Source organism: Vicugna pacos, chromosome 1, assembly GCF_048564905.1.
Source record: "Vicugna pacos chromosome 1, VicPac4, whole genome shotgun sequence".
Classification (NCBI taxonomy): Eukaryota; Metazoa; Chordata; class Mammalia; order Artiodactyla; family Camelidae; genus Vicugna; species Vicugna pacos.
The window spans coordinates 4112384-4128856 of NC_132987.1; the positions used below are offsets into that span (position 1 = coordinate 4112384).

At 47.9% G+C, this 16473-nt stretch overlaps 1 protein-coding gene across 15 annotated transcripts in view; it reads right to left on the reverse strand.

Moving 5' to 3' along the window:
* Window positions 1-13531: 13531 nt before the first annotated feature.
* Window positions 13532-16473, reverse strand: part of ANKRD28 (ankyrin repeat domain 28) — a 154931-nt gene continuing 151989 nt past the window's right edge. For all 15 annotated transcript variants that reach the window (XM_072944646.1, XM_072944217.1, XM_072944179.1 and 12 more), the window contains one exon: window positions 13532-15431. In XM_072944646.1, the coding sequence (XP_072800747.1) occupies window positions 15145-15431 (287 nt within the window). In that variant the 3' untranslated portion in view covers window positions 13532-15144. The remainder of the gene's footprint in view (window positions 15432-16473) is intronic.

The following is a 16473-nucleotide window of genomic DNA, read 5'->3' on the forward strand; positions in this document are numbered from 1 at the left end:
CACACACCAGCTCAAGCGATCCTGCGTGGCCATGTGAAGGTCACAGATCTAGGACACTGAAACGGGTGGAGTCCTAACACGGAGTCTGTCTTCTGGTTGCATAACTGACTCAGTAATGACCTTCACACCTTCTCTAAGCCCCATTCGGGGTCCAACTTAGGCCCCCTTACATTCAGTTGTCTGCCCCGGGTCCCCTTTAAGCCACAACATTGCAGTTGGAGACCCAGCCAGGGCTGGGGGTGGGGAGGCCCTCCTGGTGGCCTGGCCTCCTGGCCCTGAACTGAACTTAGCTCCTGTGTTCCAATCGCTCTGCGTGGCCCCTACTCGGGTGGGGCCAGCGCCTCTTCACGTGGAGGGTCGTGACACCCAGGCAAGGGGGCTCATTCTCCCCAAACTCAGCATCGGAGTGGGGGATGGACAGCCCCACTGTCAGCCCCAGGGCTTGTTTGAGCCCTGTGCTTTGGAGAGTAGGCACTGCACACACGGGGGTCACGGGGGTTGAGGTGGGGGGCAGGCGGGTAGAGATATGCAGGTGCCCAAGGACCTTGGCCCGTGGGTTCTCAGCTGGGACAGCTTCTGTGCCTCAACCTCTCCTGCGTTTCCCCCCTCAAACACAGGGGAGCATGAAGCCCCCTGACTGGTGCCGGAGCAGCTGGCAGCCCCCATACGTGCACCGGCAGGATGGACTGCCTGGTGCCTTTGTCCAGGGAGCATCTCTCACTGCCCGGGTTCCAGTGTGGCCACCTCTGGTGAACAGGGAGCCCGGACCCCAGAATCAGGCCACTTCCTGTGTCCTTGCAGAGACTGGGCTGCACCACAGCTCCTGGCTGACCCCTGGGTCCTGACCACCACGTGGCCAGAGAAATTGGTAACTTTTCTTTTTTTCATGCTGAAATGTTTAAGGACAGAAAGGTTTCCTTTAGTTTCCTGATATGGGGGAACTGTGGAGCCCCATGTCTGTTTATTGTCCAAGCGACATACATCCCAGGTCCAGCACGGAGTGACCTGTGTCCCCAGGAGAGCAGCCCATGCTAGGTTAAACCAGACCAAGTTCTGTCTGCACAGCAGATTTAGATCTCTCCATGTTCTGTCTACACTGAGCATGCTTCGACCCAAGAGTGATCTACCTGGCTGTGTTCTGTCTGCACTGGAGCACTTAGATCTGAGTCTGCACTGTCTACACCGAGCACCTTTAGACCTGTGTGGTGTCTGCACTGGGGCATTTAGGCTTGACGGTGTTCTGTCTAGACTGGAAATTTAGATCTTAACATCCTTTTTAACCAAGTACATTTAGACCTGACCTTGTGCTGTCTACACTGATAACATTTAGACCTGAACATGTTCTGTGCACACAGGGCATGGAGGGCTGGGTGGACCCCTGGCCTGGCCTTAATAGTGGGGGATTCAGGATGGACACGGAGACCTGGGTGTCAGACCGGCCTCAGCCCTGGGAGCTTCAGGGGGGACATGGACACCTGCGTAGAGACCTGGCCTGGCCTTTGTCCAGGGAGCCTCGAGGTGGCTGTGGGGACCCGGGAGGAGACCCAGCCTGGCTTCAGTCCTGGGGAGCTCTGTGCTTGCGCCCACGTGTCAGGGCTTAGACGTCTGGGGTCTGAGCTGGGTGACAGCGCTCTGCCCCTGAATGTGGTTCATGGCCCTCCCGGGGGCGCGTGCCGGGGGTCGGCGCTGTTGTAGGGCACTCAGACCTTAGTCCTGCCGTGTTCACCTCCCCTGGGGCGCGTGGAGACTCAGGTGGGCTACCTGGTAATTATTCTAATTCACTGGCGCACACATGGCGCGCTGGCAGGCAGGTTTCCCTGGTGAGCTGGCTGCTGGCACAGGGGTCTGGCGTGAGGCCGACCGGCAGCAGGTGGGGTGCTGCTGGGGTCCCCTCCCGGGCGGCCACCCCTCCTCTCCCAGCCCCGCTGTCCTGTGAGACCCCCATCCCCGCAGTGAGAAAGGAAAGCTCAGAGCCTGCCTGAACCAAGGTAGGGAGTTCGGCAAGAAAACGTGAAAGACAAAACCACGCAGAACCAAAGTGAAAACAGGAGGGGCCTGACTTCTCTGGGACGAGTGTGGGGAGACCCTGCCTTTCCTTCTGCTCCTTCCCACGTTGGGGGCCCGCCCAGCATGGCCACGGTGTCCTGACCAAGGGGATATGTGACCCCAGGTGCTGGTCTTTTTAAGCATTGATGGATTTGGTTTGATAGGGTTTGTTTTTTTTTTTAATGATTTTTGCATCTGTATTCTTAAGGGATATTCAAGGCGTATAACACTTTGTAGATGCTGATGGATTTGGTTCAATGTTATTTTGTGTTGATATTATTTTTGCATCCGTTTTCATAAGGGCTATTGGTTCGTACCGTTCTCTTCCTGAGATTTCGTGTCTGGTTTTGGTATCAGGTTAACACCTCACAGAATGAGCTGGAGGGTGTTCTCTCCTCTGCTGTTTTTTAAAAGAGTTTGTGAAAGATCAGTGTTAATTCTTTAAATGTTTCCAGAATTCACCAGTGAAGTCACCTGGTCCTGAGCTTTTCTTTCTGGAGAGATTTTTTTTTATTACAAATTCAACGTCTTTACATGTTACAAGCCCACTCAGGTTCCCTGTTTCTTCTTGAAACAGTTTTGATACTTTGTCTTCCTGGGAATTTGTCTGTTCCATCTCGGTTAACAGGTTTGTCAGTACATAATTATTCACATCGTCTCTCATAAATTATTTTTATTTCTGCGAGGTTATTAGAATGTCCCCCCACTTCATTCCTGATTTTCAGTCCTTTTTTCTTGGTCATTCTAGCTGCAGGTTTGTTCATTTTGTTGACTTTGTAAAGGAACAGCTTTGTTCATTCTTCTCTACTGTTTTTTTGAGTCCCCGCTTCCTTTATTTCTGCCGTAATGTCTGGCATTTTCTTCTGCCTGCTTTGGGTTTGTATTTCTTTTGTTTAGTTCCTTAAAGTAGAAGAGTATGAGACCTTTCTTCCTTTTCACTGTTTTTAAGCTAAATTTCCCTCTAAGCACTGTATTGCCTGCAGTGACATGGAATGTTACATTTTTACTTTCCTCAATATCGGAAAATGTTTAAACATTTTTATTGAAGTATAGTCACTTTACAATGTTGTGTCAGTTTCTGGTGTACAGCACAATTCTTCACTCCTACGTGAATATACACATATTCATTTTCATGTTCTCACCATAAGCTGCTACAAAATATTGAATATACTTCCCTGTGCTATACAGTATAAAACTTGTTTATCTGTTTTATATATAACAGTATCTGCAAATCTCGAACTCCCAGTCTGTCCCTTCTCACCCCGCTCCCTGCTGGCAACCACAAGTCTGTATTCTATGTCTATGAGTCTGTTTCTGTTTTGTATATAAGTTCATTTGTCTGTGGTTTTTTTTTAAGATTCCACATTAGAGTGATATCATATGGTATTTTTCTTTCTTTATCTGGCTTACTTCACTGGAGAATGACGCTCTCCAGGGCCATCCATGTTTCTGCAAATGGCATCCTTTTATTATTTTTAGGGCTGAGTAGTATTCCATTGTATAAATGTACCACAGCTTCAAACATTTTCTCATTTACATTTTGACATGTTGGTTGTTCAGGAGCACAGCCACCGCCAGCCCTCCTCTGGCTGCTGTTGGCCTGGATTTGTTCCTTCACCCTCTGACTCTCAACTTAATTGTGTCTTTGAATCAAAAGCATGTGTCTTGTAGATAGTCTGTAACTGGATGTCTTGTATTCGTTCTCTTAACCTCTGCCTTGTAATTAGAGTTTAACCTATTTACATTCAATGTATTACTGATAATGTAATTTCTAATTGATAGTTATTTTCTTAGTGTTTGTCCTGGAGATAACAACTAACATCTTAATTTTGTTGTTGTTTTTTTTGTGGGGGGGGTTAGTTAGGTTTATTTGTTTACCTATTTATTTTTAACAAAGGTATCGGGGCTTGAATTCAGGACCTCGCGCATGCTAGGCACACACTTTACCACTGAGCTACACCCTTCCCACTAACATCTTAACTTCTAACAACCTCGTTCAGATGAATAAAACTACACGGCAGTGCGGATATACCTTGAAGATACTGCAGGTTCAGTTCCAGACCACGGAGTAAAGCAAATATCTTAATAAATGACTTACATGAATGTTTCTGGTTTCCCAGGGTATATGAAAGTTATGTGTACAATATGCTAGAGTCCACTAAAGTGTGCAATAATAGCATTATCTCTAAAAAAAAGTACGTGCCTTAATGTAAAAATACTTTATTGCTGAAAAATGCTCCCCATCATCTAAGCCTTCAGTGAGTCATAATCTTTTGGCTTGTGAGGGTCTTAGATGTTGCTGGCTGTTGGCTGATATGGGGGTTGCTGAAGGCTGGGCTGGCAATGTCTTAGCATAAGACAACAGTGTGGCTTTCTTGCTTGACTGACTCTTCCTTTCATGAACAATTTCTCTGCAGCACATCACCTGTTTGATAGCATTTGACCCACAGTAGAATATCTTCCACAGTTGGAGTCAGTCCTCTCTAACCCTGCCGCTGCTTTACAGACCACGTTCATGGAATATGCTAAATCCTTTGTTGTCATTTCAACAGTGTTTACAGCATCTTCACCAGGAGTTGATCCGATCTCAAGAAACCACTTTCTTTGCTCATCCATAAAAAGCAGCTCCTCATCCACTCGAGTTTTATCCTGAGATTCAGCAATGGAGCCCCACCTTCAGGCTCCACTTCTAATCCCAGTTCTCCTCCTGTTCCCACCACGTCGGTGGTCACCTCCATCACTGAGTCTGGAACCCCTCCAAGTCATCCACGAGGGCTGGGATCAGCTTCTTCCAAACGCCTGTTCATGCTGATATTTTAACTTCTTCCCATGAATCATGAATGTTCTTCCTGGATCTAGACTGGGGAATCCTTTCCAGAGGCTTTCACACCTGACTGTGCCCGGATCCATCAGAGGAACCACTATCTATGGCAGCTGTGGCCTCACAAAAGGTATTTCTTAAGTAATAAGGCTTGAAAGTTGAAACGACCCCTTGATCCACGGGCTGCAGACTGGGTGCCATGCGAGCAGGCAGGGAAACATGAACCTCGTTGTGCTTCTCCAGCAGAGTTCTGGGGAGACCAGGTGCACCGTCAAGGAGCAGTCATCTTGGAGGGAATCCTTTCTTCTGAGCAACGGCCCTCAACAGTGGGCCTGAAATAGTCAGTAAGCCACGTTGTAAAAGACGTGCTGTCATCCAGGCCTGTTGTTCCATCTACAGAGCACAGGCAGAGGAGATTTAGCATCATCTTAAGGGCCCAGGATTTCAGAATGGTGAAGGAGCACTGGCTTCACATGACAGTCACCAGCTGCATTGGCCCTAACAAGAGAGTCAGCCTGTCCTGTGAAGCTTGGAAGCCACGCACTGACTTCTCTGTAGCTGTGAAAGTCCTAGATGGCATCTCCTTCCAATAAAAGGCAGCCTACCTACATAGAAGATCTGTTGCTCAGTGTAGCCGCCTTCGTTAATGAGCTTATCTGGATCTGCTGGGGAACCTGCAGCTTCTACGTCAGCACCTGCTGCTCCACTCTGCGCTTTTATGGAAAAGACTTCTTTCCTTAAACCTCATGAACCAACCTCTGCCGGCCTCCGACTTTTCTTCTGCAGCTTCCTCACCTCTCAGTCTTCACAGAGGTGAAGAGAGTGAGGGTCTTGCTCAGGACGAGGCTTTGGCTTAAGGGAATGTGGTGTTTGGTCTGACCTACCCAGACCTACTCCTCAGACTTCCTCCACATCAGTAATAAGGCTGTTTCCCTTTCTTATCACTGGTGTGTCCCTGGGGCAGCACTTCTAATTTCCTTCAAGATCTTTTCCTTTGCATTCACAACCTGGCCAGCTGGCAGAGGAGGCCTAGCTTTCGGCTTTTCTGGGCTGTTGACACGTCTTCCTCCCCAAGCTCGATCATTTCTAGCCTTTGATTTCAAGTGCGAGACATGTGCCCCTCCCTTTCACCTGAACACTTAGAGGCCGCTGTAGGACATTAACCGGCCTGATTTCAGTACTGCTGTGTCTTGGGGAACAGGGAGGCTGGGGACAGAGAGAGAGATGGGGAAATGGCTGGTTGGTGGGAAGTCAGAACCCACGCATTTATTAAATTTGCTACGTTACATAGATCGTGGCACCCCAAAATAATTACAGTAGTAACATCAAAGATCACTGATCACAGATCACTGTAACAAATACAATAATAACGTTTGAAATATTGCAACCATTACCAAAATGTGACAGAGATGTGAAGTGAACATACATTCTTGTAAAAACGGCGCAGACAGACGTATTCTGTGCAGGGACGCCACAGGCCTCCAACCTGTAAAAAATGCAGTATCTGTGAAGTGCGATAAAGCAAAGTGCAATGAAACAGTCATCTGTAGTACACAAACCCTCTCCTCCTATTAGCCTCATTTCCCTGTCCCTGAACGTTGTTACTGTCACAAATTACACTTTTCATCTTTTTTTAAAATTGAAGTATTTAGTCAGTTTACAATGTTGTGTCAATTTCTGGTGTACAGCATGTTTCAGTCATACATACACACACATATATTCATTTTCAGACTTTTTCATTGTAAGTTACTACAAGATATTGAATATAGTTCCCTGTGCTATACAGTAGGACCTTGTTGTTTATCTATTTTATATATAATAGTGTGTATCTGCAAATCTCAACCCCCCAATTTATCCCTTCCCACCTCTTTTCCCCGCTGGTAACCATAAGTATGTTCTATGTCTGTGAGTCTGTTTTGTAAATAATTTCATTTGCCTCATTTTTTAAGATTCCACATATGAGTGATATCATATGGTATTTTTCTCTTTCTGGCTCACTTCACTTAGAATGACAATCTCCTTGTCCATCCATGTTGCTGCAAATGGCATTACTTTATTATTTTTTATGGCTGAGTAGTATTCCGTTGTATATGTACACCACGCTTCTTTATCCAGTCATCTGTTGATGGACAACAAGTTACATTTTTATGCACTGTGTACCCATCAACACAGATTTATAAGTACAGCTTTATGCAGCTGACTTTTAAATCAGGAGAAACAGAGAATTATAAGAAAATAGATGTGTACCATCTTTTAAATTCACCTGCTGTTATCTTTACTGTGGCTCTTTATTTCTTCATGTGAATATGTGACATTGTCTAATGTTCTTTCATTTCAGCCCAAAGGACTCTTTAATATTTCTTGGGCAGGTCTGCTAGTGACAAATTCTGTTTTTGTTTATCTTAATAACAAATAGTTACAGGTTGGATCTTTTTGATTCTATATTCTACTGGGAGTTTTTTGAGCTTTTTGAATTTGTGGATAAACATTTTTCAAATTGGTAACTTTTCAGCCATTATTTCTTCAAATATTCTTTCTGCCTCCTTTTCTTTCTCTTCCCCTTCTTGGACCTGGCACATGTGATGGGGTCCCACAGGTCTCTGAGCCTGTGAGCATTTTCCTTCCCCTTGTTCATCAAGACTAGGTAATTGTCCCGTCTTCAAGCTCACTCATTGTTTCTTCTGCCTACTCAAGTCCAACACGCTATTTCAGCTATTGTAACCTCCAAATACAGAATTTCCATTTGCTTTTAAAAATATAATTTCTGTATATTTATTGATAGTCTCTATTTAGTGAGGCATTTAAAAATAATTTCATTCCTTAGACATGGTTTCCTTTAGCCCCTTGAACATATTTAAAATAAGTGACTGAAATTCTTTGTCTAGTAAACCCAGTGTCTCAGCTTCTTCAAGGATACTCTGTCTTGACTGTTTTTCCTGTGTATGGGCCACACATTGTTTCTCTGCACAGCTCAGTCTTTTGTTGACAGTTGGACTTTTAAAACAGTATATTATGGCAGTTCGGGAGATCAGTTCATCCTCTCCCCAGGGTTTGTTGTCATTGCTTGTTGTTATAATTGTTTAGTACAAGTTCAGTTAAGTCTATGTTTTTTGCCTTATGTGGCCACTGAAGTCTCTGCTCAGCTTAGCAATCAGCTGCTGATGGGACAGAGATTTCCTTAAACTGTGGGCCCCCCAAATCTCCTAGTCTTTGCCAAGGGGCTGTGTATGTAAAGGCACACCTTCAAAACTCAGCCTGGGGGAGGGTACAGCTCAGGGGCAGAGTACATGCTTGGCATGCACGAGGTCCTGGGTTCAATCCCCAGTACCTCCTCTAAAAATATAGAAATAGGTAAAACTACCCCCCCCAAAAATAATGAAAAAATAATACTTAAAAAAAAAACAAAACGCAGTTGAAAATTAGCTTCCACCTCCTGCTTGTGCAGAGCCTCAAAATGAGCCACCGGTGAGGATGTAGGGCAGCCTCAGGTTTTCCATGATCACGCACACAGCTCTGAATGCGTGTGACATTTGGATTTCTGTAAGCACATCAGAGCTTTCCAAGTCTCTGATGGGCACCTATCCCCCTGGGTTTTCCTGTTAAGCCTCTGGGTTGTCTGTTGCTTGCCAGCTGTTGCCCATCTTCTAAGGCAAGTGACACATTAGAGCTCTTGCCTGTATTTGTTTTTGAGAAACACCTCCCCTGGGAGAGTAACTTTCACACGGGGTCAACTTTGAGTTAGCTCCACTGCAGACAGCACGGTGAGCAGGGGCCCAGGGTACCATCGACAGGCCAAACGATGACATGGTTTGGGAGCGAGGCTTTGAAAGGGCTCTAGCTTTGTCTTCCTTGTCCTGGTGGCTGCGAGGCTGCATGGAGAATGGGGGCTGTCAGCTGTCAGGGCGCCTGCAGAGCGGGAATGAGGGATGCAACTGGAGCGAGTGGAAATGCCACAGAGGCCCCCGTTCTTATCAAGACTCCGAGGTCCTTGCTTGGCCATTTTCACCGACCTCACTTGGCAAAAGCTGTCTGACCATTTGCAATGTCTCAGGTCCTGCTCCTAGTAGTTACCTGGCTGCAGGCAACCGGAGGCCTTTCTTCCCCTGCCCTACGCTCTGCCTCCCAGACGCGAGGAGACAAAGCCCTTCTCCAGAAGCCCCTTGTCCTTCTCATCATCCACGTTCTCTGTGCCTTTGGCATTTCTTACCATGAATATCTACCGCAAACAGTTCTTCCTCACATATCGCAGGTCCTACCATCTCTGTGGCAGGGGTGAGGGTTCACACCAGGTTACACAGAAGTAAGATGTCAACTGAAAATTTTACTGTCAACATAAAAATTGCATTTTGATTGTTCCCGCGAGGTCGGAGGCGCTGTCGCAGTTCCTGCTGTTACCCTGGGTACCAGAAACAAGCCAAGTTGCCTTTTTCTTTCTTTGGGGCGGGGGGTGGTGGACAGCATTACCATACAGCCCAAGTTTTAGAGCTTAGTGCTAACCTAACCCCAAGCATTGCGCCATGTTCATTTCTAGCTGAAGGTGCAGACAAGTTACACGTTGTGGACTGGGGACGGCTGAGCTCACAGGCATCTGCGAGACGCTTCCACTCACCCAGACGCCTTCTCTGTTCAAGTGCCTGCCGCTGCTCGGGCTGAGCCACGATGTGCCCTCTGGCGAGAGTGACCTCAGCAGAATCCTCAGGTTTGCTCTGGGGGATCAGCTCACCATCGCACTCTGTCCTCTTCCTGCTTTTGCCAGTTTGTTCCTTCAAACTTCTTCCGCTTTTTCAGCAAAATTTTACGGTGTCTCCCATCAGAAATTGTTTATGGAATCCCCTAGAGCATAAATGGCCGAGGCATTTTCTCAATCAAGGATGCCCCCTCCCCCAAATACCAACTCTTAAACAGCCACCCAGTTAGGCTCACCAGCCTTCCTCTGCAGAGTGAGCACCATCTGATTCTCGTCTTGTCTCTCCCCAGCTGAGACGTACGCTTCCCGAGGGCAGGAGCTTTAACCCTGGGGTAGCTCCAGGATTTAAGACACTGCCTGTGCAGAGCGTGCTCAAGAACCGTCTACTCCAGGGCTTAAAGGAAAATTGCATTTTCACTGTGCAGTTTAGAGGAGGGCGAAGAGGAAGAAATATTTTAAGATTAAATCTCGGGCTTTTCAAATTAAGGGAGTACCACCTCAGCCAGTATCTCTTTCCTAATGAAGAAACAAGACAGGTAAGAATCCTAAGAAGTGAAACCGCCTGCAGGAAACAGGAACGAACACAAAGGAAGGCGCAGAAAAGCAGCTCGCAGCAGCGCTGGAGCGGTCAGTTCGGGGCCGGTGAAACGGTCCAGATGGAGCGGAGAGCTGTCTACCCCTGGCTGCTTTGTACTCTCGGTCTTCGGTTAGATCAGGCTCCGATGGGGAGGGGACAGTCCCGGAAGGCGCGCAAGGGGCCAGTGCTACATTGTTCTGGAGTCAGGGGCAGCAGAAGGTTGGGTCTCCACCCCTGGAAAAGAGGAAGTCCAGTGAGTTCTACATGGCCCGGTGAGAACTTCCCAAGTCCAAGTTCATCTTGGCCGCCCACCTTGACATCGGACCCCCTACACCAACCAGAAGGGGAACCACAGGAAGGGGAGGAGAAGGCGGGGTGGCAGAGGCTGCTCAGCAAGCCCGTGGATACACAGAGACGGTGATGAATGGGCTGGTCACCGTCCCACGTGATGTGGACCGTGACGGGGACTCCGGTCATCCCTCCCCTCTGCACAGAGCCCGCCGCCCATCTCTCGGAGGAGCAGCCAGTGGGCAGTGGGCAGGTCACCCTCCCATGCGGCAGTCACAGAGGAGCACGGACGGAGCAGCCCGGCCAGGCTCCAGACGGAGGCGTCACCCTGCCGGGCCGTCAGCCAACCTGCGGAGGCAGGAGAGAGGATGAGGGTTCAGGGTGAGGGACTCGAGGCAGCAGCGGAAGCCTAAGCAGGTGTCCCTCTCTTCGCTCCGTCCCGAGGACACATTTTTTTGTCGCCTCTCCCTTGACTGCGGGCTGCCCAGAGCCTAGTGCGCAGCAGGTGTTTGGGGAACGTGTTGCGCTTTCATGTGTTTCTTCTGAAGCTCATGACCTAGCAGAATAAAACCGAAAGGAACTTATTACATAATTTAGTCAAGCAGGTGGTCCCACTTCAAAACCACCGATTTCAACCAGGCCCAGAAAGCACGTTGGAGGACGTCAGAGGTCACCAGGTGATCAAGAGCACCCACGGTGGTGGATTTGAATCCAGGCTTCACCAATTACTGGCCAAGCAAGCTTGGGCAGAAGCGACTTGACCTGTCTCATCCCTCATCTGTCAAATGTTGCTGTTAATAGGACCTACCTCATGGCACAGCGGTGGACTGAGAGATGTATTTCAAGTACTGACGACCTTGCCTGGTACTGACAAACACGTGGGCACTTGCTGGGAGTAGCAGCAGCGTGAAGTTACTCGTCACCTCTGCCTGCTCCTCCAGCCCCGTCTGTAACTGGCTGTTCTTACTTTTCCCTGACTTCTGTACATATTTGTAACGAGCTCTTTTGTAGGTTTTTGTAGGTTTTCCTGGCCTGTTTCTGCTCAGGAAGGCTACGGGCTAGCATCTCTTCCACCCACCTCCCCTCCACCACCCATTTTAAGAACTGCTGATTTTGTCCTTCTCACCTAGGCTATCATTTGCCCCTTTGCCACCTGCTCACGTCATGTTTGTTCCTCCATGTCCAGCCTAAATGTCAGCTCCTCCAAGAAGCCTGCTCTGATCTTCCTTTGCAGAGTGACTTGCTGTTCTCTGCCCTTCCTTCATTAGCAGTTCGCCTCCACCTCAGTGACACTTTCCTCCTTTCTCCTTCTAGGTGTGGACCTCTCCATGATGAGATGGTAAGTCCCAGGGGGACAGGAGCACAATTCCTAGGCTCACTGGCTGCTCACTCCCACCACCCCGTGTGCAGCCAGCAAGCAGGAAGTATTTGTTGAATAACTGTATTTGAAAAGTCCATTTTGAAAGGTTCATCTAAATTCTAGAACAGTTTTACTGAAAATTAACTTTTAAAAGAAAAGTCAAAGCTGGGGGGAGGATATAGCTCAAGCGGTAGAGCACATGCTTAGCACGCACAAGGTCCTGGGTTCAATCCCCAGTGCCTCCTCTAAAAGTAAATAAACAAACCTAATTCCCGCCCACCCCCCCAATTATTTTTTAAAAAGAAACATTAAAAAGAAAAGTCAAAACTAGTTACAACTGAACACTAATCAGACATTTTAAAGATAAAAGAAAAGACATTTCCCCGGGAAAAAGAAAGACACTTGATTTACTGCATTAAAAAACTTTATTTCATTGAAAAGTTCCAATATTAGCCAAATTAAACCCCAATTTGACAGCTACACGTAGAGCTCTCCTGAAGTGAATGGCACTGTTTGAGATGAGCGTCCTGTTAGAGGGTCACGGCTGCTCCTGCGCCGCCCGCAGGGCAGCTCTGGAGCAGGAGCTGGTGTTCTCACACACACCAGGTACTCCAGACGGCGCCTTTCATGCAGAAGTGAAAAAAGCAAACAAGCTTTTCTATTCTGAGTGGAAAACGCGCTGCAGAGCAGGGCCTGACCGCTTCTGACAGACAAGGTGTAACTATAAAGGAGCTGACCGCGACGCTGCGCTCCTGCGCAGGCGGCGCAGCGATGCTGGTGCCGCCCGTTCCCTGCGCGGGCGGCGCTGTGGAGCCCCCCGCATCAGGGGCAGGCCGGAGGAAGCGGGTGTTCAAGCGGGGCGGCGGGGAGGGGGCAGACGCTCACACAGCGCGATCACAAAGAAACGGAACGGCTTTCCCAGTGCGCAAGCCAGGGGAAGAACCACCGCACCACAGGTATTTTCAGTCACGGCATCTTTTACATAAAGTGGTGCGAGATCTAAATTCTGGGACGTGGGAGGCTAAATTAAAAACACTTGTTACTTTATAGCTACACCTTGCATCTGGTTAGATGTGGTCCATCTAACAGTGTGTCTCATGCGTCCTTCTGGAAATCACTTCCGCAGATGAGTCGCACGGCCTGTAAAAGAGAAGGTGTGGCAGAGGGCGCGAGTCCTGGGCGTTCTCCTGGAGGGCAGAGCCGGCCCCGCACGGACGGCAGGTACCGGTCCGGGAGGGAGGCTGCGGCGCCAGGCAGGGAGGGCCTTGCGGACAGGGCGGCTCAGCCGGTGGGCGGGCTGCGCGGTGAGGTAGTCACTGCAAGTGTCCAAGGTGGCAAGGTCACCCTTGGAGAAGGGACTCCCGCATCTGTTAAGAGTTAGTGATGAACCCCAGGTCTCTTTCAATTCTGAGATTCTAGGAGATTCCCTCAGGGAACTCAGCAGTGAATTCCTAAAAGGAAAGAGAAAGCACACAGATACATACTTTAGAATCCTCTTGAGTTTTTTCTTTTTGTTTCAAAAGGTACAATAGAAAACGCAGTCCGCTGTCTTTAAAATGCAAAGTCACCTTCCTGCCACTGGGGAGGAGGAAGGATCTGTTATCACTCCTTTATGTTATAAAGAAAAGATGGAAGATTACATTTGTAATTTCTGTTAAGTATTTTAGAAAAAATGCTTAAAACTAGTAGTCAATGCCCTAGAAGTTTCATAGACTTTTTAGGTACTATGCACAGATACAAATACACTGTTCATTAGATACAGCTCACGTCTGTGTTTTATTATGCTCTAAAATATACAGGGATCTTGCTGTACTGAAGGAGTGCAAGTCAACACAGTGTTCAGGCAGTCACTACTTCCATTTACATGCTCATAAATCTTCAAAACCCACAAATTACCAAATAGTCAAAATACTGTTCTGTGTCTTCACACTTTATATTCAGAAAAACCAGCTGGTAACTTACAGTGTCATAGAGTTTTCCAGTTTCACAATACAAAAAGAATAAAATGAAATCGGGTATCATTTTGTGAAAATTCATGGAACTTCACCCAGACCTGCAAGACTCCTTCCCACGTATGTGAGATCGCTTTCACGGGAAAGTGACAGTTACAGTAAAGGCAGACCCAGGAGACCGGTATTTAAAAGCCTGAACGTCAGCCCTTCCCCCTTTCTGTTCTCTGAAAGGCGGCCTCCCAGCTCAGCAGACAGCTGCTTCTCTCCCCACCCGCAGCCCGTCACACACATGCTGCTTCCAGTGTCAAGAAGACCTGAACGCTTCAGCACTGTAAACCGTGCCCAATAAGGACGTGCCTTCCAAGACACCCGATGATGTTACCTTACGGATAACAAGGGAGTTTTCTTTTTGGTTCTTCACCAACCACCGAAAACAGAAACCCCCCAAGCCGCTGTGGAGGCACAGGGTGATGTCAGAGACACAGGCGTACCATCCAGAGCAGTGAGGCTGAAACTGCACTCCCCGGGACCACTCAGCTGCAACAGGGTGAAAATAATCTACTTTTTGATTTCATGAGGTTTTCTTCTAGGAAACCCTTTACATTTTCAAACAAAAATAGTTCAATTTAAAACCTAAACCACTCACGACTGGGCAGCAGGAGCCCGACCCCAACCTGTCTTGTGTCTACGTCACAAATATTTCCACCCTGACTGCACCCAGTCAGCTGGTTTTCAATTCTAGTATTATAAAAGTTGGAATTTTAAAATTTTTATGTAAAAGAAAAAATGTAAAAATACATCTGCTTTCTCTCATGGTTTAATACAGTATTAGAAGGCTTTCAGATGTTTTCTTACAAAAAAAATCAACATTTAAAACCAAATCTCAGCTTCATTTTCAGAAATATTAAAGTTTGGTTTAGATAATGTCTCATTTCACCCGCTCTGCTTCCGCAAGTGGCGTTCTATTAAAAACCTTCAAGTTATTTGGTCCTTTGGCAACTTGCTGTGCAGTAATGCCTACTGTACCAAACTTTTATTGCCCTTAAGTTTAATTGTCATTTTACTGGTCTGGTAAAGGTTAAATCTAGTGTCCTGATCTCCTCTTTTACCATAGTGTTGCTTGTGTAAGCAGACTAGGGTGCACAGCGTCCCAGATCACTCCTGGCACTGCAAGACCGAATTGCACAATTCCACCGAGCATCTCGACGGCGGGGTGTCCTTGGTCAAGTCGATTTCAAGATTCCAGAAGTTCGTTTTGCAAAACTTGCCTTTAAAACTCTTCTTCCTAATGTCATCACGTTTCTTACATTCGCTTACTCCACGATCTCTCAGGTTGAATCTGTGCGTGCATAAGAAGGTGCTTTTTTCCAGAAAAAGCACAGCGCCAGCACCCCGGGCCCCTGGCTCGGCCTCTCAGTAGGTCTCGGAGTCAGAGTCGTTGAGCTCATCCGCGTCTGTGTACAGGTACTCCTGCTCCCCGCCCACGTTGTTGAAACTGCAGTAGGAGCTGGGGTCGCTCCTCATGATGGGCAAGGCCTCGAAGCTGACCGTCTTTGAGGTGTTGCTGTAACGGTTAATAGCGTTGAATGTCAGCGATGACAAGGGGCTGCTGGATGAGACAGGCATCATGGTGGCCAAAATGAGGGCCAGGCAGTCGGCCACGTCCTTGTTGGGAGCACAGGCCAGAGCTGGGGTGTAGCCTGGAGGTAGAGATCAAATTTAAAAGTGAAATGAGGGAGGCACTTCACTAATTGAAGGAAGTAAGCCCAAAGACCTTCAACTTCAGATACACTTTACATTTCCTGGCTTATAATACACTGGTTTAATTAGAACGATTCAGAACTTTCCAACAAGTAGAAAAAGAGAGAAGTCACAGGAATCTGGGGATGGGGGAGGAAAGACTTAACAAACTACACGGTAGCAGAGGAGACGGGGGCCCAGAGATGGGTGACGCCCCCAGGTCCTTCTGAACTCACAGAAGACAGGGCTAGGGTAAGGGGGAAAGCCAGACGGGTAAGCCCTCGCTCTGAATGGTGGGAGAGTCTTACTAACAGACCTGCAGAGGAGCAGTAAGCGCGTACAGGCTGGGAAACCTAGAGGCACTTGCGCTCATGGAGGGGCTCTGAGCAGGGGCTCAGGAGAAACACGGCGCTCAGCTGTCGGCTAACTCTCTTACAGGATCAGAGTCCACAGGCGAGAGCAGGTAAACTAAGCAGCCCGAAAGCGCCTGAGTCAGAATGTCTGTCTCCTTTGTTTATGTTCCTTTCTTTAGCAGAAGACTGACGTTAGTCCTAAGGCACCCCACGGTTTGAGTACAACGAACTGGTAAGGAACACTGGGCACCCAGGCTGGGTCGGGAGAGACTGTGAGAACACACAGAGCCTTGTGAACCATCAACTGCTGTCTGGGGAGCAGTGTGTAACTGGATCGTTAATCTGAAGCTAGAATTGATTATAAAATAGGATCAGTACTTACTACATGACCTGCTAATGCTGGACCACGATGATTATCTCACATTGCAAAGTGTGTCAGGGACAGCGGTCACAGGTGACTTTCACTGTCATTCGCACTTTATAAGGAAAAACATACCAAATCTTAAACGATCAACATGCGTGGATGTCCCTGGGGTGGAGGACAGGATGCGAGGAGAGCAGCAGGAGCTGAGGCTGGAAGGGTCACAGGGCAGCAGTCTGACTGTGGAGGGCCTGGGAGACTGTCTAAGGGGTATGAGGGAGCTGGGAT